The 19536-nt window shown below is 42.7% G+C and overlaps 7 protein-coding genes across 12 annotated transcripts; 2 read left to right on the forward strand and 5 right to left on the reverse strand.

The window, feature by feature from the left end:
* Positions 1 to 684: 684 nt before the first annotated feature.
* Positions 685 to 2439, forward strand: dnk (deoxynucleoside kinase). Of its 3 annotated transcripts, none has more exons than XM_064693173.1 (4): positions 685 to 700; positions 1175 to 1526; positions 1587 to 1857; positions 1919 to 2439. In XM_064693173.1, the coding sequence occupies exons 2-4, from the start codon at positions 1192 to 1194 to the stop codon at positions 2072 to 2074; spliced, it is 762 nt and encodes a 253-aa protein (XP_064549243.1). In that variant the 5' UTR covers positions 685 to 700; positions 1175 to 1191; the 3' UTR covers positions 2075 to 2439. The 3 variants fall into 3 exon arrangements, with proteins under 3 accessions (XP_064549243.1, XP_064549241.1, XP_064549242.1); XM_064693171.1 differs by lacking the exon at positions 685 to 700 and adding an exon at positions 721 to 876; XM_064693172.1 differs by lacking the exon at positions 685 to 700 and adding an exon at positions 930 to 1038.
* LOC135435912 (uncharacterized) lies at positions 2353 to 3476 on the reverse strand. Its single transcript, XM_064693174.1, has one exon. The coding sequence runs from the start codon at positions 3277 to 3279 to the stop codon at positions 2512 to 2514; it is 768 nt and encodes a 255-aa protein (XP_064549244.1). The 5' UTR covers positions 3280 to 3476; the 3' UTR covers positions 2353 to 2511.
* An 87-nt stretch (positions 3477 to 3563) lies between these two features.
* On the reverse strand, positions 3564 to 5335 carry LOC135435913 (thioredoxin domain-containing protein 9). Its single transcript, XM_064693176.1, has 3 exons — positions 5176 to 5335; positions 4696 to 4982; positions 3564 to 4638 (listed from the first exon to the last, which is right to left on the reverse strand). The coding sequence occupies exons 2-3, from the start codon at positions 4870 to 4872 to the stop codon at positions 4165 to 4167; spliced, it is 651 nt and encodes a 216-aa protein (XP_064549246.1). The 5' UTR covers positions 4873 to 4982; positions 5176 to 5335; the 3' UTR covers positions 3564 to 4164.
* A 422-nt stretch (positions 5336 to 5757) lies between these two features.
* Rfk (Riboflavin kinase) lies at positions 5758 to 6737 on the reverse strand. The gene is made up of 3 exons (XM_064693685.1): positions 6625 to 6737; positions 6351 to 6562; positions 5758 to 6279 (listed from the first exon to the last, which is right to left on the reverse strand). The coding sequence occupies exons 1-3, from the start codon at positions 6642 to 6644 to the stop codon at positions 5906 to 5908; spliced, it is 606 nt and encodes a 201-aa protein (XP_064549755.1). The 5' UTR covers positions 6645 to 6737; the 3' UTR covers positions 5758 to 5905.
* Positions 6738 to 7796: 1059 nt separating this feature from the next.
* spas (spastin) lies at positions 7797 to 12791 on the reverse strand. 2 transcript variants are annotated; one of them, XM_064694218.1, is made up of 6 exons: positions 11755 to 12789; positions 11085 to 11255; positions 10693 to 10902; positions 10201 to 10376; positions 9889 to 10141; positions 7797 to 9830 (listed from the first exon to the last, which is right to left on the reverse strand). In XM_064694218.1, exons 1-6 carry the CDS (start codon positions 12458 to 12460, stop codon positions 9085 to 9087), a joined length of 2262 nt encoding a protein of 753 aa, XP_064550288.1. In that variant the 5' UTR covers positions 12461 to 12789; the 3' UTR covers positions 7797 to 9084. The 2 variants fall into 2 exon arrangements, with proteins under 2 accessions (XP_064550288.1, XP_064550289.1); XM_064694219.1 differs by lacking the exon at positions 10693 to 10902 and having other exon boundaries at positions 11755 to 12791.
* Positions 12792 to 12847: 56 nt separating this feature from the next.
* Positions 12848 to 16632, forward strand: Miro (mitochondrial Rho GTPase). Of its 3 annotated transcripts, none has more exons than XM_064694221.1 (4): positions 12849 to 13804; positions 14537 to 15738; positions 16003 to 16065; positions 16301 to 16632. In XM_064694221.1, the coding sequence occupies exons 1-4, from the start codon at positions 13214 to 13216 to the stop codon at positions 16434 to 16436; spliced, it is 1992 nt and encodes a 663-aa protein (XP_064550291.1). In that variant the 5' UTR covers positions 12849 to 13213; the 3' UTR covers positions 16437 to 16632. The 3 variants fall into 3 exon arrangements, with proteins under 3 accessions (XP_064550293.1, XP_064550291.1, XP_064550292.1); XM_064694222.1 differs by having other exon boundaries at positions 12851 to 13804; positions 16003 to 16041; XM_064694223.1 differs by lacking the exon at positions 16003 to 16065 and having other exon boundaries at positions 12848 to 13804.
* Positions 16633 to 17100: 468 nt separating this feature from the next.
* Positions 17101 to 19249, reverse strand: Mettl3 (methyltransferase like 3). Its single transcript, XM_064694224.1, has 3 exons — positions 19036 to 19249; positions 18663 to 18974; positions 17101 to 18603 (listed from the first exon to the last, which is right to left on the reverse strand). The coding sequence occupies exons 1-3, from the start codon at positions 19172 to 19174 to the stop codon at positions 17198 to 17200; spliced, it is 1857 nt and encodes a 618-aa protein (XP_064550294.1). The 5' UTR covers positions 19175 to 19249; the 3' UTR covers positions 17101 to 17197.
* Positions 19250 to 19536: the final 287 nt, after the last annotated feature.

The raw sequence follows: 19536 nt of genomic DNA on the forward strand, positions 1-19536 counted from the left end.
GGGCTCTACCTACCTAGTTATTCGCTGAACTTCAATTATTTGAATCGCATTAATATAAAATAATAAAATTCTTTCAAGAATTATGGGAGGCTAGGTTTCATTCATGCCAACAAAATTTTTACTAAGATAGCGGTGAAAGAAGAACTTAAATTGAATGATTTCGACATACATTGTATTTAAAAAAATGAATATATCCTTAATGCGCAGTTAAATTTTTATAAAACCCTACAGTATTTTGGAGTTTAACATTTGCGACCAGGGCTAGTAACTTTTTAGAAGCAAAAAAAATCTTTATTCGAAAATAATGTGAAATTTCCAGCAAACAAACCTAAAAATCTGTTTTTTATCATATTTATTTACATTTTTTCTATACATTTTTAAAATTTCAGTCAAATTCAGTATAATAGATTTATTAATATTTAATTTAGGAGTAATTGGTAGTTGGTAGATCCTCTACGCAACTGGTATCTATAATATAAAAAATTGGCTGACCCTTAAATCTGTGATTTAACTTTGTGCGTTGTAGTACACGAGTATGTTAACTTGCCATTTTCACAAAAACAATAGAACTCTGTTCATGCTAGAAATGTTATGTTAAATTCGATAAGTCACCATGCTTGTCGATGTAAAGTTTCTGTTAGACCTGGAAATTTTACATATTGTTTTCTTTGTGTAAGCAAAGCGGAAGAAAGGCAAAAGGGTATTTAAAAGCTAGAGATTTCGTTGCCCGCTGTTTTCGAGTATTCCCCGCAATTGGACTTATAAAAAAATAAACAAATTTGATAAATGCAGACAACCTAACAACAATCCATATTTTCTAACTTATGATGAATTTACATAAGATGCCGGGCTCACCAAAAATCATCAAGCAAATATGTAAATAATTTCTTTACATTTATCGATTTTAAGTTAACAAGCATTTGTTAATCGAACAGCTGTTAAAAACAACCTAAACAAACAACTTTAGAAATGCCGCCTTTTCAAAGATAGTTCCCGCTTTTTTCGTTTTTTCGGCACCAAAATCGTGACCATCTCGTGGTTAGTTCGTGAGTCGCGATCTCATCGTACAGTTTCATTGATTTGCTTTTCGGCAATTTCACAACACATCGTTGCATTCACGCATTATTTTTTAGAAGATTTACTAAAATAAATATAACACATTTTTGACGAACAGATAAACGCTTAGCTTTAATGATGGCCACGGCAAAAGCATGCACAAGCAATGGCCGAAAGTACGCCCAGGACACACAGCCCTTCACGGTGCTGATTGAGGGAAACATTGGCAGTGGCAAGACGACATTTTTGAACCACTTTCAGAAATATGACAAGGATGTCTGCCTGATCACAGAACCAGTCGAGAAGTGGCGCAATGTAAACGGTGTCAACTTGCTGGAAAAAATGTACAAGGATCCACACAAATGGGCTATGCCTTTTCAGTCATACGTCACATTAACGATGCTCCAGGCGCACACGGCACCGACGGCTAAAAAATTGAAAATAATAGAACGCTCTATTTACAGTTCACGGTAAGCAGAATATTTGGTCAGTTTTTAGAATTTATAAAATTAATTATCGTCCCGTTGCAGATATTGCTTTGTTGAGAATATGTTCCGCAATGGCTCCTTGGAGCTGGGCATGTACAACACACTGCAAGAGTGGTACAAGTTCATCGAGGAATCGATACACGTGCAGTCCGATCTGATTATATATCTTCGCACCTCGCCCGAAGTGGCGTATGAACGTATACGTCAGCGCGCCCGTTCCGAGGAGAGCTGCGTACCATTGAAGTATTTACAGGAGTTGCATGAGCTGCACGAGGATTGGCTCATACACCATAGGCGTCCACAGCAATGCAAGGTTAGTTGAATTGAACTCGCCCAGTCGTTCAAAGTGGTATTCAATGTTTTTGTTATTGCAGGTTCTTGTGCTAAATGCCGATCTTAATCTAGAAAATATTGGCAGTGAATATCAGCGTTCCGAGTCGAGCATTTTTGATGCAATCTCAGGGGCGCATCAGCAACAGCCTACTGCGGTGCTGGTATCGCCCAGTAAACGCCAAAGATTATCTAGTTAACCAACTTGGCCTCGGGTCGCCGAAATCAGACGATCAATAAACCCGGACAAAGTTTACATAAGCAAACACTTTTATAATCTTACGAAATTCTGCTCCTGGTTATATTCGCCCAGGACATCATGTAAATGGCTTCAGCTATTGTTCTTTATAAGATAGTAATCGCATTTCATACATCACAAATATTTTAAATTTTACCAATATAAATTGTAATTTTATTGAAAGCAGTGCTCGATAGTGTAATTAGAAATTTTATTTATGACACCTTCAGTTCTAACAATTTTATTCAATGTTATATCCTATACAAAAAACCTACATTGTAAGCTAAAATGTTTAATAAAAGCAATTCTGTCTTTGCGCTTAAACAACTAATATAATAACCAAGTGTATTATTGTAATGTGTGCATTTGTCACAAAATATAAACAATTAGCTCAGCCGTCTAGCAAAAGTCAATTTCTGCGCCGCCGCTTTGTAAAACAGCCTCCACACGCCACGTCATCGACTCGTACAGCTGATCTATCTTGTTCACCAGCTCCTGGTCGCTGTGCCAAATATCATAGAGCACGGATCGAAACTCGTAGACATTTTGTGGTGCCTGGGTTTGTATCTTGGGCTGTATGATGGCCATTAGTTGCTCCAGCAGGTTCAAATCATTGCATTCGCCGCAATCGGGGCCCACCAATGTGTCCAAGTAGATTTCTTTGGGCGTTGAGCCTACCATAACTTTCTGGTCGTCCATGTTGAAGATGTTGCGCCAGTCCTGTACCGTCCATTCCTCGTGAGCGCGTGCCCATTCCAGGCGCCTCTGCCGTACAGTCGCACTCAAGCCTCTATTCTTTGGTGGGAATGGGCGCGCCCTTATCTCACTGATGCGCCTTTGAAGCGTGCGACGGCTCACTTCAATGCCAAACCGATTCAGTAGCTCGCGCTGCACATCTATCGACGTATAGTGTGGATGATCACAGAGCATCTGCTCCACCAGCTCGCGGTTTTCAAACACTTTCGGCCGTCCAACTTCCCGCCTGCTCTGCAATTCCGGCAGCGGCCTCAGCCTCAATTTAGCCACTTTGCCATCATGCTGCTCAGTTTCGGTAATGCAGCTCGTCACGCTTTCAACATCACACTCCAGCATTTGGGCGATTTCCGCGTGGCTGTAGTTATCCTTCAGTGTATGCACAATATTCCGTATATCGGTTTCAAGCACCATCGCGAAATATGACTTGTTGGCCGTGCCAAAATCAAACAATAAATGCGCAGAGTTTAGATTCAGCGCCGTGTTTATATGCGCTGGCAGGTAAACTTCACAGCAAATGCAGCTGCTTAGGTTTATGACGCGCAAGCTGCCACGGATTAGTGAAACCTTTTATTACGCACATTTGCCCGTAGGTAAAATGGTGGCTGCGTGTCCATATATGCTTTTTAATTGCTTGTATGGAACTATTTTCATTTTTACCTTAGTGTACATCTGTAAGCCCCAAACAATAAAATAGATTTTTTCCGTACTTGCCATTTAATGTGAAGACGATTTCATGTTGATGTATGATTGTAGAATTACAAAAATAAATGTAAAAAACTTGTACATGTGAGTTAGTTATTTCTACAGTAGGAAATGCATCACTGCCAAATGTCAGATATTGTTAAAAATATATGCCAGTTTTGTCTTTTATATTTACGTAGGTATTCATTATATCCATTTATGACGAACGAGTTAGAGCTATTCATATTGTGCCAAAGGCGCGCAAGGCCTATTTTGAACGAACAACATAGAGGGGCTTTTAGCTGGGCACAAGTGTGTGTAAAAATATAAAGGAGGAAAGGCAACCATATAAGCTCGCAGTGAGCACCCCTATGACATGGAGAGTTAAGGTTTGGGTTAGTAGCATTAGCTTGATTGGAATTATACAATTAAATAAATAACGATAAAGTATGCCTAATTGGTTTCCTACATTCATGTGCTAGGTTTTGATTTGTTTTCTTTTCATATGATGTTTTTTGTTTTTGTTGAGTGTTCCAGGCGCAACAAAGTGCCAAGCAGCTAGTGTTTACTCTTGTGGATGTGTTTGTTTATGTTGCGGCTGCCGTAGGCGCCACATTAGTCATCCAGATCGATATCTGAATCATCGGAGTCATAGCCGCCGCGTATGGTCTTCTGTGGGCGATTTATAAATGGCTTGCGTTTCACATCTGGTGGCTGCATAAGATCGCCTTTGTACTCAATGACGCCCGAATGGGCAATACGCCACTCGAGCATCTCTGTGGAGAAGTCATCACAGTTGCCCAAATCGGTGAAGCCGACTATGAAGTCCTTGGTTTTACTGTCCTTCACTAGTGCTATTGTTGGCAGCACCTTGATGCGTAGACGTTGGGTCAAGAATGGTGTCTTCTCAGCATTCACCTTGCAGAATTTGGCCTCAACATGCTTGGCGGCGAGTATTTTCAGATGCATGTCGACAATGCGACTGCGTTCCGAGCTATCCCTATAGAAGTGGCACACAATGTTCGGCGATTTCTTGGATACCTCAAAGAACTCTTTCTCATCGGCCAACTCGGAATAGGTGCCGTGACCCTAGAATAAACATTCAATTAAAAGATAAAACATCTCAAGCAGCCAGATTGTACTCACGTTTCTCAGCCACTCTTGCTTTTTATTGTTTAACTTTTTCATTTCCTGTAAGCGCTTCTCTCTCAAGGCCTTCAAGTCGTCCGTGTCAAAGTTATCCAAGCGATCGATCTCCTGATCCAACTGCTGCTCAATTGCTTGCGCAGCAGCATATAATTGATTTTCCACTATGTGCGCCATATCTCCGGTGTGAGCTGTGTAGGTGCACTTGCTGCTTGTGGCAACTAATTCGTATCTATTTTGACTCTTATTATGCCTGTTTGTGCGTCTGTGTGTGTGAGCTGTACGCACTGCGTGTTTGCGTGTCGTGTTTTACAAATGTTTTGTTTTGTGTGTATGCGTGTCCGGCATAAATGAAAGGCGTATCCAGATGCAGATGCGTCATGTTTTGTGGAAAATTCAATAAAGTAGCCAACGTTAATATAAAAGAACATTTTATTTGACTTAAGACGAGTATAAATCAGCTATTTGGCGACTACTTACGTTAATTTTTCACTGATTTAATAGAATTTGAATAGATATTTCTTATAGCTTATTTATTAGCAGTGTGGGATGGCGATTGTACAAGTGAATCGATTAACTTCACAATCGGTGTGGCTGCATAGTGAAAGCATTAAAATACTGATTTCGATATAAATTACACTTGTAGTTTTGTTAAGTCGTGCTAAAGATGACAAAGTGAGTCGAGTATCGATATGATTTTAATATGAGTATTGTAACTCGATAGCTCGATTGGTTATCGGTCAACACAAATGAGTATAAAAAGCTTGGCAGTTAACAAAAATTAAATCCTTCAATTCAAAAAATTAATATTTGGCTTATTTAAATCAATTATAAAAAGGTAATTGTCATAGTTAGTCAAAATATAACCATACACAATTTAATTAATTCAAATAAATTCCTTTAGACTGGACCTTGTCTTGGTCAGTATACGTTCTTTATTTTGTATTATTAAACTCTTCCTTCAACGAGTTTCCGCGTTCTGTCGCGCTCTTGTCGGGTGTTTAGAAGTCGAGTACTTCCACTTAAGTCTAATGACGTGGCTAAGGTAATCAATCAATCGACTTACGTGATGGAAATGTAAACATTTAATTCAAGATCAAGATTTATCTTAAGTACATTCAATTTTATCTATCAATTACGTGAATCTCGGAAATTCGAGTCATCAAAGTACCTGAATGATAACAAAACTATAGCGTAGCGATCTACATATTCAACATTTTGAAATTTTGTCTGAAAAGAAGGGATTCTCTTGCAGCTTTCTATTTTCCGGCTTGTCCAGCAACGTTTTCGCCTCTTCTATGTCCGACTTAATAACTTTAATTAAGTCGTCCAGCGAGTCGAAATTTTTCTCAGGTCGCAAATATCCTACAATGCAGATTTTTAACGTTTGCCCATACAAATCACAATCGAATTTATGCAGCATATGCGTTTCCACGCTCTTTTCCTTGTTGTTGTAGAAAGGATTCCATCCCACACTTAGAACCATTTTGTACACCTCACCGTTATTTACATTGGACCAGCCATAGTAGACTCCGGTGTGCAGGGATTCGGGCAAAGACTTTACAACATCAAGCGCTAAGTTTGCTATCAATAGAAATCGAGAACATTATTAGGCGTTATGTGATCAGGTTACGACAGTCAAGTTCTGTACATACCCGTTGGAATGCCTAGCTCTTTGGAGCCACGGCCAAAACCGCGTACAATCTCGCCGCTGGCATAGATTGGCAGCTGGTGAAGCATTTTTTTATGGTCGTTGACGTAGAAGCTGTCTGTTTTGCTGGATCTGCTATAGAACTTTGCCTCTGGTTTGTGGTCTGCTGAAATGCAATTTCGTCTGGTTGCCCTGATCACGTTACTCGCCAATTTTCTGAAACAGCTTGCAAATTAAGCATAATTATCAGCGCGTGCGATAATTACAACATCACTCACAAAACTGTTAGACCCCCCATTGATAATGGTATTATAAGCACAACAGTGAGACACAGTCAGCTGTCAACACGACTGCAAGCAAATCGAAATCGATTATCGTAATCGGTTATCGGATTATCGTTTATTGTTTACACGAATATGAATAAACACAATTATTCGTCGATCATTTATCGTTGTTACGCGGACTAAATAGATCTGGCTAGCAGGTGTCGAATAATTAACAAATAATAAAATTATAAATAAAAGTGCAGCCGTGTTAAAATATTGGCTAATATGAGGAAAATAAGTGGCGATAATAAGCGGGCGAACAGGTTAACGGCCATCAGGTGCTTCAAATGTTAACTTCCATTTAAGCAGACTAATTGTAACTACAAACTTTAAAGCAGAACAAAGGCATTAAGAAGATGTTTGGGCGTGACTGCCTCAAGCCTTTCGCAAAACTGTCAAATGTTTAAGAATTTCTTAAACTCCAAAACTCCTCATTATACAGAAAAACATGCGAATCTTATAAAGCCTAAACACTAAACAACTTAATAATGGCAATAAGAACACCTCGCCAGAAGAAATACAATCCACAAATTCCAAGATATGGTCTACCATATTTTGCCACAGACGTCTCAATATCGGATATCGCTGTTGGATTAGCTGTACACGATTTCACAGACAAAGTAAACTGAATATACAATAACAATACAAATAATTTCATACACCTGTGCGAAACTGTTAGCTTTAAGAGAAAACATTACAAAGTTTATAATATTTACAAGCAGTAATGGAGCTCCTCTTCATATTTAGTAGCTGAGCTAAGGTACACCTGAGACTGGACAGGTATATGCACACCTGGCAAATGCACATTTTGAAAAGAAATATAAACTGCAGAACATCTAATTTTTAACTCTATGAAAAATATATAACACTTTCTCTTCAGTCAATTCTATTAAAGACATCCTAACCTGTGAAGAACAACTTAATCTAAGAGAAATTTAATTTTTATATTAAATTTATACTTCAATTCTACTTGTGAAAATCCAAATTGCGAATGATTGTCTTTAATTTTGGACTGTCTAAAATGTAATTTTTCATTTTTATTACGCTAAACTCGACAAAAAACTAAGCACTAAAAAAGATTGTCAATAAAATAAATATAGGTTTGAAATATGCAATAAACAATATCTGTTGAAATGGTTTTTTATTTTCCGCATTAGCTTATGTTTGTTTTCGGGGTTGTATAAAGCTATTAATTAGCGTCGTAAGCAAATGTTAATAATTCTAGGTACAATAATTTGGTAACGGTACTATAAATAATATAATTATGTATTTGTCTGTATAGAAGCATCTATTATTGGTTGAACGAACGATGAAAGATACGACTGCAGCTATTGTACATTCATAAAGGAACTAAATTCTAGTTAATGTTTAGAGCCTTGGCTACAACTTAGATCAATACACAGATGTGTTTTTTTTTTTGTGAAACGTGGCGCTTTTATCTTACGGCTATGCTTATGTCTACGATTACGTGTAATTATATTTGAGTGGAGGTTTTGGTGGATACTAAAAACAATTTATTATTATTATTATTATTATGGTAGTGTCTATGGCATAAACTGTACAACAGAAACTGCTTGAAGGCTAATATGTATTTAATTGGAAGTAGACAGTGGACTATTGAGCCACTAAACAACTTAGTATTAGGATTTTTAATGATTAAACAATGTTTAGCTACACATGGAATGCTTTAAAGTAGGTACAGAATTCGTTTAGAAACAATTGAAAATATAAAAAAAAAATAGTAGTTATACATTTTACAAATGTTTACTTAAGCAGTTAAGTGAAACTCATTTAACATCTTTCTTGGATAAGATAAGTACAGATAATATTATAAATGAGTATAGTTTGCAGTAATATGATTTAGACAGTATCGCTTATTATTTATGTTTCGTATGGATTATGATCACGGCACCGTTTAAACATAGCATTTATAAACATAAAACAACTTACAATGAAGATTTCTCGTACAATATTCTTAAACATAGGGAACTTGTACGTTAGAAAAAAGCAAATGAATTGCAATCTCATATTCATACAGATAAATCAACAAAACTTGTGAACACAATTAAAGACTACCATGAAGATAAAAGCTAAATGCTTAATGAACGTTCTATAAATGTTAAAAATACAAGTCATAGATGAAAACTAATGCGGTTGCATGTGCAACACAACAGCAAGAACAACAAAATGTAAATTCCGTCACTCACATCACATACGATTGCGCCGGCCTTTCAAGCTGTGTGTGGCCTGACGTGGACAAGTGGGCGTTGTGGCCTTGTTTCTGGTATTGTGCTTAGCTTTGGACTGCCCGCTGGGCTTTTGTACCAGCTAGCTGCATTTGTTGTGGTTGGGTGGGGTGTCACCAAAAACAAACCAAAACCGATTGCAGATTAAATAGAAAATGCGACCAAACTAAATGGTAATGTCGCCATAGTCCTGCGACCATTTCTCGTATGAGTTGAGACTTTGCGGCGCTACCGAACGACGTATGCGCTTTAACGAGTTATGGAAATCCTTTTCGGTGATTGGGCGCATAGCGCTTATGTCCAGACACTTGACCTGCTCCACATTTAGTTCACGTATGGGCTCTAGGGCTGCATCCTTGGCCAGCGCTGTTAGATCAGAGCCCGAATAGCCGTCAGTTATCTTTGCCAAACGGGCCAAGGCTTCCGTATCCAGTGGACTTCCCTGCTTCTGGAGCAGGCGACTTAAAAGCAGCTCGCGTGTTTGTACGCCGGGCAGTGAGACGTAGACGCGCTTGGTGAACCGACGCAGCGCAGCTTCGTCCAGCTCTTGCGGTCGATTGGTAGCTGCCAGCACCACAATGCGATCTCCCTCTGGATTGCCAGGTAGCCCATCGAATTCGACCAGGAATTCGGTTTTAAGGCGACGCGATGCCTCATGCTCGTTGCTGCTGCGCTCCGAGAGCAGCGAATCGACCTCATCAATAAATATTATCGATGGCTGCATGTGACGAGCCACCGCAAAAAGTGCGCGCACCAGTTTCTCGCCATCGCCCACATACTTGCTGGTCAGCGAGGCGGCCGAGATGTTTAGGAATGTGGCGCTGCACTCGGTGGCCACGGCGCGCGCCAACAAAGTTTTGCCATTGCCGGGCGGTCCGAAGAGCAGCAGACCCTTGGCGGGTGCGCGCAGGCCTGCGAAAGAACAAGTTGTTGTTAAACATATGCTCTATTTGAGGACGGCGCAACCTACCTGTAAAGAGCTCGGGACGCACGGACGGCAATATGACCATCTCCTGTAGCGCTTGCTTGGCCACATCCTGGCCGGCAATGTCGGACCACTCCACCTTGGCGCCACCCTCAACAATCTCGTCGAGTATCAGCTGCACCAGCTTCTGCTCCACGCCCTTGACACTTATCATTGGCGTGCTGGCCCCGCTGCCGCTGGCCGCATTGTTGTTGATGGGCGTGCGTGAGCGCTGCGGCGGTGTATTGCGGCCGGATGACTGCAGGGATTATATATATATTACAGAAGTCTGAGATGTCTTGTGAAATCTTGACTTACAAATTGGCGTCGCACGGCCGGTGGAGTAGCTGCCGTTTTGGCTGGCTGACGCAAAGCGGCGCCCACGGAGGTTGAGGTCGTCTTCGAGCCGAGATTGCGTGGCAGCGTTTGTGACTTGTTGGCGACGGCCAGATTGCCGGGTCGCTTGTTGCCAATGGTTAGTTTGCGCCCAGAAGCTGTATTTGAGATGACAGTTCGATTAATATGCGCTGCAAAGATTGTGGCTAGGGCCTTACAAGCTATAATTTTGTCTAGACCAAATCAAAAGCTAATCAAAATAACTCAAATTGAAACTAAAAATCATGCGGTGCTTGAAGTGGAAATGCGAGAGTGTGAGGAAAATGTTGATTGTTCGCTTGCAGTCGTTGGTATAATTATAATTATTATTATTATTTTTGTTGTTGTTGTTGTTGTCGCTCTTACTGGACTGGGTGCTATAGCTTTTATTGTTGCTTTTGCTGTTGCAGTCGTTTTAAAGGTTACGGCACTTACCCGCTGGCACGGCTTTGGATGTGGTTGCGCTGCTGCTGCCCGTTTTGGGTCCGTAGCCGCTGCTGCGCAGTGTTATTTTCGGTGGATCAGCGCTTGCTCTGCTGCTGGTTTGACCCACCAGCATGGGTTGCTTAAATTTGTGCGGCAGCTGCGTCTTGGGCTGCTCCTTCAGGGACAAACGTTGCATTTGCAAATCTTCCTCACGCAAAGCTGGGGGAAATGGACGCGAATGAGGGGCCGGGGATGGGGGCACAACGTAAAACAAAATGTGCAAACACAAAACGACAAACACAGGTGCAAAACAAAAGAAAAAACCAAATAATAAATGAACGATTACACTACGCTCAAGGGCGGAGGAGTTATGGATGCAGACATACAACGCAGCTACTCACCGAGAAAGTGCAGACGATCGCGGGCCATGGAGAGATTGGTTTGCATTTTCTCATGCAAGCGCTGGGCGCGATCCCAGACATCGCCGCGTCCGCTCCAGCAGTCAACGGCAATGCCATCCTCCAGCTCCTTGATGCCCTTACGATACAGCTCAATGGCCAGCTCTTTGTGGCCTGCAGGCGTATGCAAAAGCAAAAGAGAAATGAAAAATAAAGTATCAATAACAGAGTGCACATGTGTGAGTGTGTGTGTGTGTGTGTGTGTGTGGGCGGCTATTGATTTGCAGCGGAGAGTTGGAGAGGAGAGTTGGACGCGGGTCGAGTTTTCTTTCGTGACACGAACACTCACGATAGAGGACGTGCCTGTTAAACAGGACAAACACGGATTAGCATCGAAATCAAAGACATATAATTTGAATTGCATAGAAGTAAATTTAATTGTTGCAGAAGATGCAATTGTATGTGTATGCAATTGTATCGTATATGTATTTAAAGATATGTATGTGTATTTAGTCTTTCCCAATTGTGATTCGTGTCGTGTTAGATAAATGCAACACGAGCCTATCTCTAGCTCATACAACAGATACGACAACAAAGCGCGCGCTGCGTTCGATGACTCATGAAGCACCACTCCAGCAGCCGCAATCACAAAGCAACCCCATAAAAGGCTTACCTTCGTTCTCCTCGTCAATTTTGAGCGCCTTGGAAATGTACTCGAATGCGCGTCGATGATGATGTTTTTGCTTGGCCAGCAGCGGATCACCGGGACCAGGTGAATAGCCACCACCACCACCGCCACGACTAGCTGCCATTTCTAGGGTTTGGAGTGCGCGTTGTCGCTGGGGCAGAGTCTGTGCCTGTTCAATGCCGACGCTGGTGCCCTCCAATGGACAAATGATTGCCTGCTGCTCCTTGGAATTCTGGACGACAATCTCAATGTTGCAGTCGCGTCGATGGGGACTGCGATAGATCACCTTTGTGCTGGCGCCGTACAAATATCGAAAAATGCAGAACAGCTGATAAATCAGAGAGCGCAAAACGTTGAACAGAAATATAATGGGAAATGAAACAACGTAGAGATTTTGCTTGTGCACCGAAGTTCCGCCTCTCGGCACGTTTCCACTGGTTGGCGTCAGGTCCGCATCGGTGGTGTCGTCGTCTGGTGAACTGCCCGGTGTAGTTGTTGTTGTTGTTATCGTTGTTGTAGTGCGTTGACGGTTCGACGACAGCTTCGAATTAGACTTGCCGTCATCGATTAATGCATCACTGCAGCTGCGACTGCGATTGGCGCTGCTGCTGCCGCCTCCGCTGATCTTGACCGGCGATTTGGTGCTGCTGCTAGCGCTGGACGACGACGATTGGTTTTTGGTGCGTACCATCGATATTGATTCCGCGCCGCAGCACCCAAAACCTCACTATTTTCTAAGCTATTCTCTTTTCGCAACACCTTCCACCTCCACCTCAACCTTCACCTCCATCGACTGAGAATCGAAGTTTTGCCTCACTCTTCTTTCACAGCTCAGACACAAAGACAGTAAACCAGAACGCGTACGCGATTAAATAATGACTGAAAACAAATAAACTGAAATGGAACACACGACGCGCGCTATTTGTTGTTAATTGTTGTTGCTCATTTTTCTATATGTATTTATTGAGCGCCGTTTTTTGTGCCGTTTCAACTCGCAAAACAAATTTTCTCCGTCTCCGTTGACGTAGTTGCCAGACGGCTTGAGGTTTACGATTTGAATATTCTTAAAACTTCAAAGGAGCAGCAAACGCTGTTTTTCGAAATAAAAGCTGGTAAATTAAATATAGTTTGATATTAAGGTCAGCAAATGCAACAAACATTAGTCACAACTTGAATATTTTCAAATAGGCAATTGGTCCGGCAGCACCACATGGGTTGTTCTAGGGTTGTTGTCGTTTCGAAAATTTCGATGTTTTGAGGTATCGATACGCGTGTCTTTATAAAAACAGCTGCCGTCTCGGCTGTATCTGCGTTTTTTGCATAACAAATTCTTTAAAATTACCGTAAAACCACAAGAGAAAGTAATCAAAATTGCAAAAAAGAAAAAACGAGAACGTAAAGCGATAAGCCTTGTGTACTTACAAATAGAATAACAAAACAAAAAATGGGACAATACACGGCGTCGCAGCGCAAGAACGTTAGAATTTTGCTTGTCGGCGATGCTGGAGTTGGCAAAACATCGTTAATATTGTCCCTGGTGAGCGAGGAGTATCCAGAAGAGGTGCCGCCGCGCGCCGAGGAGATCACAATACCGGCAAACGTTACGCCCGAACAAGTGCCCACCAATATCGTTGACTTTTCGAGTGTGGAGCAATCGGATGACGCACTGGCTGTCGAGATAAACAAAGCGCATGTCGTGTGCATTGTATACGCCGTAGACGATGACGACTCTCTCGACCGCATTACATCCCACTGGCTGCCCCTGGTCCGTTCCACATGCAACAGCAACAGCTCCACCACAGACGGCGAGCCCGATGTGGCGCGCAAGCCAATTGTGCTGGTTGGCAATAAAATCGATTTGATCGAGTATTCGACCATTGACAGCGTTTTGGCCATTATGGAGGACTACCCAGAGATCGAGAGCTGTGTGGAATGCTCAGCGAAGACGTTGCACAACATTTCCGAAATGTTTTACTATGCACAAAAGGCGGTGCTTCATCCCACCTCACCGCTGTACATCATGGAGGAGCAAAATGTAAGTGCGATCTGGCTGAATTATTGGTCTAGGATACGCTTTAACATTGTTCATGCTTATACCCTTGCAGAGGGTACTTTAACTTTGATACAAAATGGGTGACGCTCAGAAGCAGACGTATCCGATCTTATGAAATCGTCTATCTGTTTTTGATCAGCAAGATGATGTACGTCCGTATAATCATGCTCTTCCGTCTTTCTGGTGCAGGCAGTACATATCACTCAGCCGAGACGGAACACTAGCTTCCATAGGAACGATAGGTCGCAAATTGATTTTCCTTTTGTAGAAAGCTTCAAGTTCTCTTAACTCTCGCATCAAGATCAACTACCATGTCACATAGCTCCCCTTGGATTAATCAGCCAACAAATTCAATTTGTATATGCACAATTTTTTTGTTTTTAAAGATATTAACCCAACTAGACATATCCTAAAATATTCGCATCAATCTTAGTACTAAAAGGTTCCTCTAATAGCTAAAATCTGAAAATGTATTAATACAGTCTAAACGACTGCAAGCGTATTTAGTCTTCGGCACTCCGAAGATAACTCAAAATTATCTTTATCAAAGTGCAATATTATATTATATATAAATTAATTTAACGTAGCTATAGTAACCGGGTTGTGTGTGGCTCGGTGCAGACATAATATTGCATATAGCCCATTTCATGGCAAGATTATTTAACCTTTAACCCGAAGATAACTTTTTCATTGCGAAATTTAATTTGATTTCAGCTAACACCTGCCTGCAAGAAGTCGCTGGTGCGCATATTTAAGATATGCGATATTGATAGTGACAATCTGCTCAATGATTACGAGCTGAACCTGTTCCAAAGGCGCTGCTTTAATACGCCGCTGCAGCCACAGATACTGGATGAGGTGAAGTCCGTGATACAGAAGAATGTGCCGGATGGCATCTATAACGATGCCGTTACGCTGCAGGGATTCCTCTTTCTGCACTGCCTGTTCATACAGCGTGGCCGGAACGAGACGACGTGGGCGGTGCTCCGGAGGTTTGGGTACAACGATCAATTGGAGATGTGCAAGGAGTATTTGCGGCCGCCATTGAAAATACCGCCGGGCAGCAGCACGGAGCTATCGCATCGCGGCCAGCAATTTCTGATAGCGGTCTTCGAGCGCTACGATCGCGACGGAGATGGTGCCTTATCGCCGGAGGAGCACAAAATGTTATTCAGCACTTGCCCATCGCCGCCGTGGTCCTACTCGACGGACATACGCAAATCGTGTCCAACCAACGACGACGGCTGGGTGACCCTGCACGGCTGGCTCTGCCGGTGGACTTTGATGACACTGACCGACGTGGTCAAGACTCTGGAGTATTTGGCCTATTTGGGCTTCAATGTGCACGAGAACGACAGCCAACTGGTGGCCATACATGTGACACGCGAGCGTCGCATTGATCTGGCGAAGCGGCAGAGCAGTCGCTCCGTCTACAAGTGCCATGTGATCGGACCCAAGGGGTCGGGCAAGACTGGACTGTGTCGCGGTTTTCTCATTGACGACATGAGCAAGCTGCTGGGCAAAGAGTTCAAGACCAATGTTGTTCACTGCATCAACTCGGTGCAGGTTTATGGCCAGGAGAAGCATTTAATATTGCGCGACATTGATGTGCGGCATGCGCTCGATCCGCTGCAGCCGCAGGAGGTTAATTGCGATGTCGCCTGCCTGGTGTACGATGCCTCCAATCCGCGCTCCTTTGAGTATGTGGCTCGCATTTACATTAAATACTTTGCGGAGAGCAAAATACCCGTCATGATTGTGGGCACCAAGTGTGATCTGGACGAGCGTCGTCAGGATTATCTCATGCAACCGTCGGAGTTCTGTGAGAAATACAAGCTGCTGCCGCCGCATCTGTTCAGCCTGAAGACCAACAAAAAGGAGCTCTATACAAAGCTGGCCACAATGGCAGCGTTTCCGTGAGTAATAAAATGCTTTTTCACATTGGGATTTCCGGTCATTCAAAGAGCACGCTCATGGGGCTTGGGTTGTTGTTACACTCTCATCTGTATATCTGGCATATATCTGGATTAATGGCTATATTATTATTATCTTCTCTTATTTCCCTTCCCACTTAACCACTACGTCTTTGTGTTGGTGTTCTTGTTTGTTTTGTTGATGTTTGTGCATCCTTAATGCTTTCGGACTCTGCTGCTGCTCGCCATGGACTTGCTGCCCCGTAGGCGCTTTCAAGCCGCCTGGATACTATTCTACAAGCACAGGTTGGTACAGCTGTGGGAATCGGCGTAAGTGTTACATATTTGACTTTAATATTTACTAATGCTGTCTGGGTTTCTTGTTATATATATTCTACATGCATTGCGACAGTAATTCCATCCCATATCTCCCGCACAAACACGCATAAACACACGCTTTATAAATGTGTTCTGTATGCAACAACAACATATTCCGAAAACCCCATTTGTATCTCCGAATTTGTATCTGAAACTAATCAACAATTTGTTTACAACATTCTCTTAGATATTTGCGACAATTTGGACTCATGACAGAGGATCCAAAGGTTTGGATAAAAGCCGGTCTGGGCGTGGCCGCCGCCACTCTCCTTGGCTTCATTGTGCTCAAGGCGATAAGTACAACTGGAACGCATTCACGTTGAGGATTTGGATAGCTGACACGAGCTCGTAACTGCCCAGGCAAACAGCGCAAAGCAGACACACACACACACACACATATATATATATAGATATACACACCAAATGTTCAGAAATTGATGTAACTTCGTGTATTTTCGTTTGACTTTTTTCCCTTCATTTTTGATCAAAATTTATTGTTTAAAATACCACGTGAAACTATTTCAATGGGACTTTTCGTGTCCAAATGAGAAACTAAACCGAGTCATGTACATAAGAAGCCATCCACAGGCACAGACAAACAGTTGAGTGAGGGTATTACAGGGCAGGGGACTGCACACACACACACACACACACTTCATACGTTGCATTTCTACAAGCATATATATATATTTATGTATACATATATATATACATGTGTTTATATATATATGTATGTATATATATGTATAATATAGACCTTAACGCTGTACTCTCTGGATAAGTCTTATTAGTTTACGTCCTATTTATGCCCATTAGTACTCATATATAGCTATCACGCATATAATGCTGTGATTATCATCGTATCTAACTAGCTGTTCTATGTACTATATATAAATGCATAGATTTGTGTATACATTTAATATATATATATAAAGGTACCCATTATTCATTTAGCGCCGACACTTGTAAATACGCGCAAAGTCCCAATGAGCAATAAAATCTATTTAAATATTTACTTTAATCTTAACGTACTCGTATTTATAAAACCTTGATAACATATAATATCCTTGTCCGTGTATATTGTTTAATTTTTGATTGCATTTACCGCCGCCGCTGTGGGCGACATGCAGTTGCCATCGGGATAACGCTTTTGGAACTGGGTAATCAGCTCGGGATCGACGAGGCGTATGCCGTCCAGCTGATTTCCCAACGTTATCCAGTTGGGCTGGATGTTGTGTGGCCGCCCGAAGAGCTCGATTTTTCGTGTGCCCGGACTGAGGCGCTCAATGATGCCGTAGATCTCGTCGGGCTTGTGGCTGGTGGCGCGCACTTCCGCCACAATGACATCGCAGTCGAGGCCACGATTTAGATTTGTGGGATTGCCCTTCATGCCAACCAGACAATGCTCCTTGCCGTGATTCAGCCAGTGACCGGTGCGTCCAGTGCGTATAATGCGCTGCAGCTGATTCGTTTTCACCCAAATCAGCTCGTCGACGCGCTCGTAGCCCCACAGTTTAAGGCAATCGCGACCCAGTTCCATGGCACGCCCGGTTACCCAGAGAAATATGAGACCTTCCTCCTGCAGCGCTGGTATGCCCAAGGCACGCATCTCGTCGTCCGACATGGTGCCATAGGGCAGCTCCATGTGTATGTCCCACGGAGGATCGGCCATAACGACAGCAAATTTGCCTAGCACAGTCATGTCCAGAAATCGTAGATCACACTGTATCCACTGGGGCGGATACAAAGTGCAGCTGGAGTCAACGCTGCGCTTCAGGCTGAGCTTGGTCTTTACATCCGTCGGCTTATTGGTATTAATGTGCGGCAGCGTGTCCACCTCATAATGGACGTACTTGCAGGTGGCCATGTGGAAGCAAGTGTTTAGGAAACTGCAATCGCCCAGGGATTCGTCCGTGTGCGACTGAATGATTTTCTTAAAGTGCAGCTTTGTGCATTTGTCCGAGTCGCCGGAGGTCTCGCTGTCGTCCGTCGACTCTTGCGATTCACCCTCACAGTTGTTAAGGGTATCGGCAATGATTTCACCATCTTCGGCATCCTCGGAACCCAACTTGACTAGCTTGCTGCTGGTGCTGCCAATGGACACGTCAGCGACAACAGAGCCGCGCAATTCCTTTTCCTCACGACGTTCGAGTTTTTTCTTGGCCGCCATTTCGTTTGCCACCTGCTGTGCCTTGAGGCACTCGACTTTGGTGCCATGTGAGCAAAACTCCATGACTTGTGCACCGCCATGAGATTTAAACTTTTCGGCCACGGAGCGCTCCTTGGCCGTCGGCTTAGTCAGCAGCTCGAGAATCTCCTCACCAACCTGTTTGCTCTGTTTCTCGCGCGTTGAGGGCAGGGAAAGCAGCATCATGATGTCATCAGAGGCATCCAGACTGGTGGACTCCTTGCGGGCGGCACCTGCATCGACTTTTAGCATTTTACATTGCAAACGCGCAGCATCGCTCATCTCATCCTGCCCAGACTCTACTGCTGGGTAATTGGTATTAGTTGGAATTAATATATACGACTTTCGGGCAGTTTCTTACACTTTCGCTTGACATCCTTCTCCTCATTCTGCTGGCAACTGTCGTTGACATCGTCATAGATCTCCAACAGCTCCTTGGTTTGCACGGAAATGACTTCGTAGCCCGCTTCCGTGCCAATTGTGACATTCCTTATGCCAATGGCGCCTTGATTGGCAAGCTTGCCCAATATGAAGTTGACCATTTCCATGGTTGGCGGTTTCTCCATGAGGCCACCGACTTTATTTACCACTTGTGTAGAGACAATTGGCAGCACCAGAGTGCTGGCACTGAGCGCCTGCAGTACTGCCTTTTGCACCTCGACATCGGCCTCAACTAAAACATTTATTTAACACATTTAATGGGCGCATCTACTTGTTGCCGGCTTGCCGCTTACCAAGCTCCTTTTTTGGATTGGATTGATCCTCCTGTTTGTCAGATAGTATGTCGAAGCGTTCCTTTTTACGCTTTTCCAGCTTTTCGCGTAATGTATTGCGCTTTGTCTTGAGCGACTTTATGTCCCAAGCATCGGCCATTATTTGTTAGTTTTATTTGCGTCGCCGGAAAAGTGTCTTTTGTTTACATCAAAAGCTATGATATGAAAGATGACTGAAGCCCTGGCTGCATCGGCGATAAGTAATCGATGAAATTTAGTGTTGGTAAATGCAGACAATACTCTGTTACGGCTGTGTAAGCTATAGTGATTTGTTGCCAATAAAACAGCTCTAGATTTAAATATTAGCCCTATTATTTGCACAACTAGCTGCAATTTAAGATAATGTTTAACTATATTTTGGTTTTTTACAAAGACTTGCATTCACAAAAATAAGCTTTTTATCATTTTGCCAAAAGTAGTTTGCAGTCACTGTTAACAACATTTCAGTAACTGTTAAGTTGT

The sequence above is a fragment of the Drosophila montana genome, unplaced genomic scaffold (assembly GCF_035044405.1).
Source record: "Drosophila montana isolate Dmon_TW-CO22-7 unplaced genomic scaffold, ASM3504440v1 contig_3733_1, whole genome shotgun sequence".
NCBI lineage: Eukaryota > Metazoa > Arthropoda > Insecta > Diptera > Drosophilidae > Drosophila > Drosophila montana.

Coding starts and splice junctions, on each gene's coding strand:
- Miro (XM_064694221.1), top strand. CDS start 13,214: ATGGGACAATACACGGCGTCGCAGCGCAAGAACGTTAGAATTTTGCTT. Junction 13,805..14,536: donor ACATCATGGAGGAGCAAAAT/GTAAGTGCGATC, acceptor ATTTGATTTCAG/CTAACACCTGCCTGCAAGAA. Junction 15,739..16,002: donor GCCACAATGGCAGCGTTTCC/GTGAGTAATAAA, acceptor GCTGCCCCGTAG/GCGCTTTCAAGCCGCCTGGA.
- dnk (XM_064693171.1), top strand. CDS start 825: ATGATGAATTTACATAAGATGCCGGGCTCACCAAAAATCATCAAGCAA. Junction 877..1,174: donor AAAAATCATCAAGCAAATAT/GTAAATAATTTC, acceptor TTTGACGAACAG/ATAAACGCTTAGCTTTAATG. Junction 1,858..1,918: donor GGCGTCCACAGCAATGCAAG/GTTAGTTGAATT, acceptor TTGTTATTGCAG/GTTCTTGTGCTAAATGCCGA.
- LOC135435913 (XM_064693176.1), bottom strand. CDS start 4,872: ATGGCGCACATAGTGGAAAATCAATTATATGCTGCTGCGCAAGCAATT. Junction 4,639..4,695: donor AGCAAGAGTGGCTGAGAAAC/GTGAGTACAATC, acceptor TGTTTATTCTAG/GGTCACGGCACCTATTCCGA.
- spas (XM_064694218.1), bottom strand. CDS start 12,460: ATGGTACGCACCAAAAACCAATCGTCGTCGTCCAGCGCTAGCAGCAGC. Junction 10,377..10,692: donor ATCCAAAGCCGTGCCAGCGG/GTAAGTGCCGTA, acceptor TCTCAAATACAG/CTTCTGGGCGCAAACTAACC. Junction 10,142..10,200: donor CGGCCGTGCGACGCCAATTT/GTAAGTCAAGAT, acceptor TAATCCCTGCAG/TCATCCGGCCGCAATACACC.
- Rfk (XM_064693685.1), bottom strand. CDS start 6,644: ATGGGGGGTCTAACAGTTTT. Junction 6,563..6,624: donor ATGGGGGGTCTAACAGTTTT/GTGAGTGATGTT, acceptor AAGCTGTTTCAG/AAAATTGGCGAGTAACGTGA. Junction 6,280..6,350: donor AGAGCTAGGCATTCCAACGG/GTATGTACAGAA, acceptor TTCTATTGATAG/CAAACTTAGCGCTTGATGTT.
- Mettl3 (XM_064694224.1), bottom strand. CDS start 19,174: ATGGCCGATGCTTGGGACATAAAGTCGCTCAAGACAAAGCGCAATACA. Junction 18,975..19,035: donor CAATCCAAAAAAGGAGCTTG/GTAAGCGGCAAG, acceptor TAAATGTTTTAG/TTGAGGCCGATGTCGAGGTG. Junction 18,604..18,662: donor GAAGGATGTCAAGCGAAAGT/GTAAGAAACTGC, acceptor ATTACCCAGCAG/TAGAGTCTGGGCAGGATGAG.
- LOC135435912 (XM_064693174.1), bottom strand. CDS start 3,279: ATGGTGCTTGAAACCGATATACGGAATATTGTGCATACACTGAAGGAT.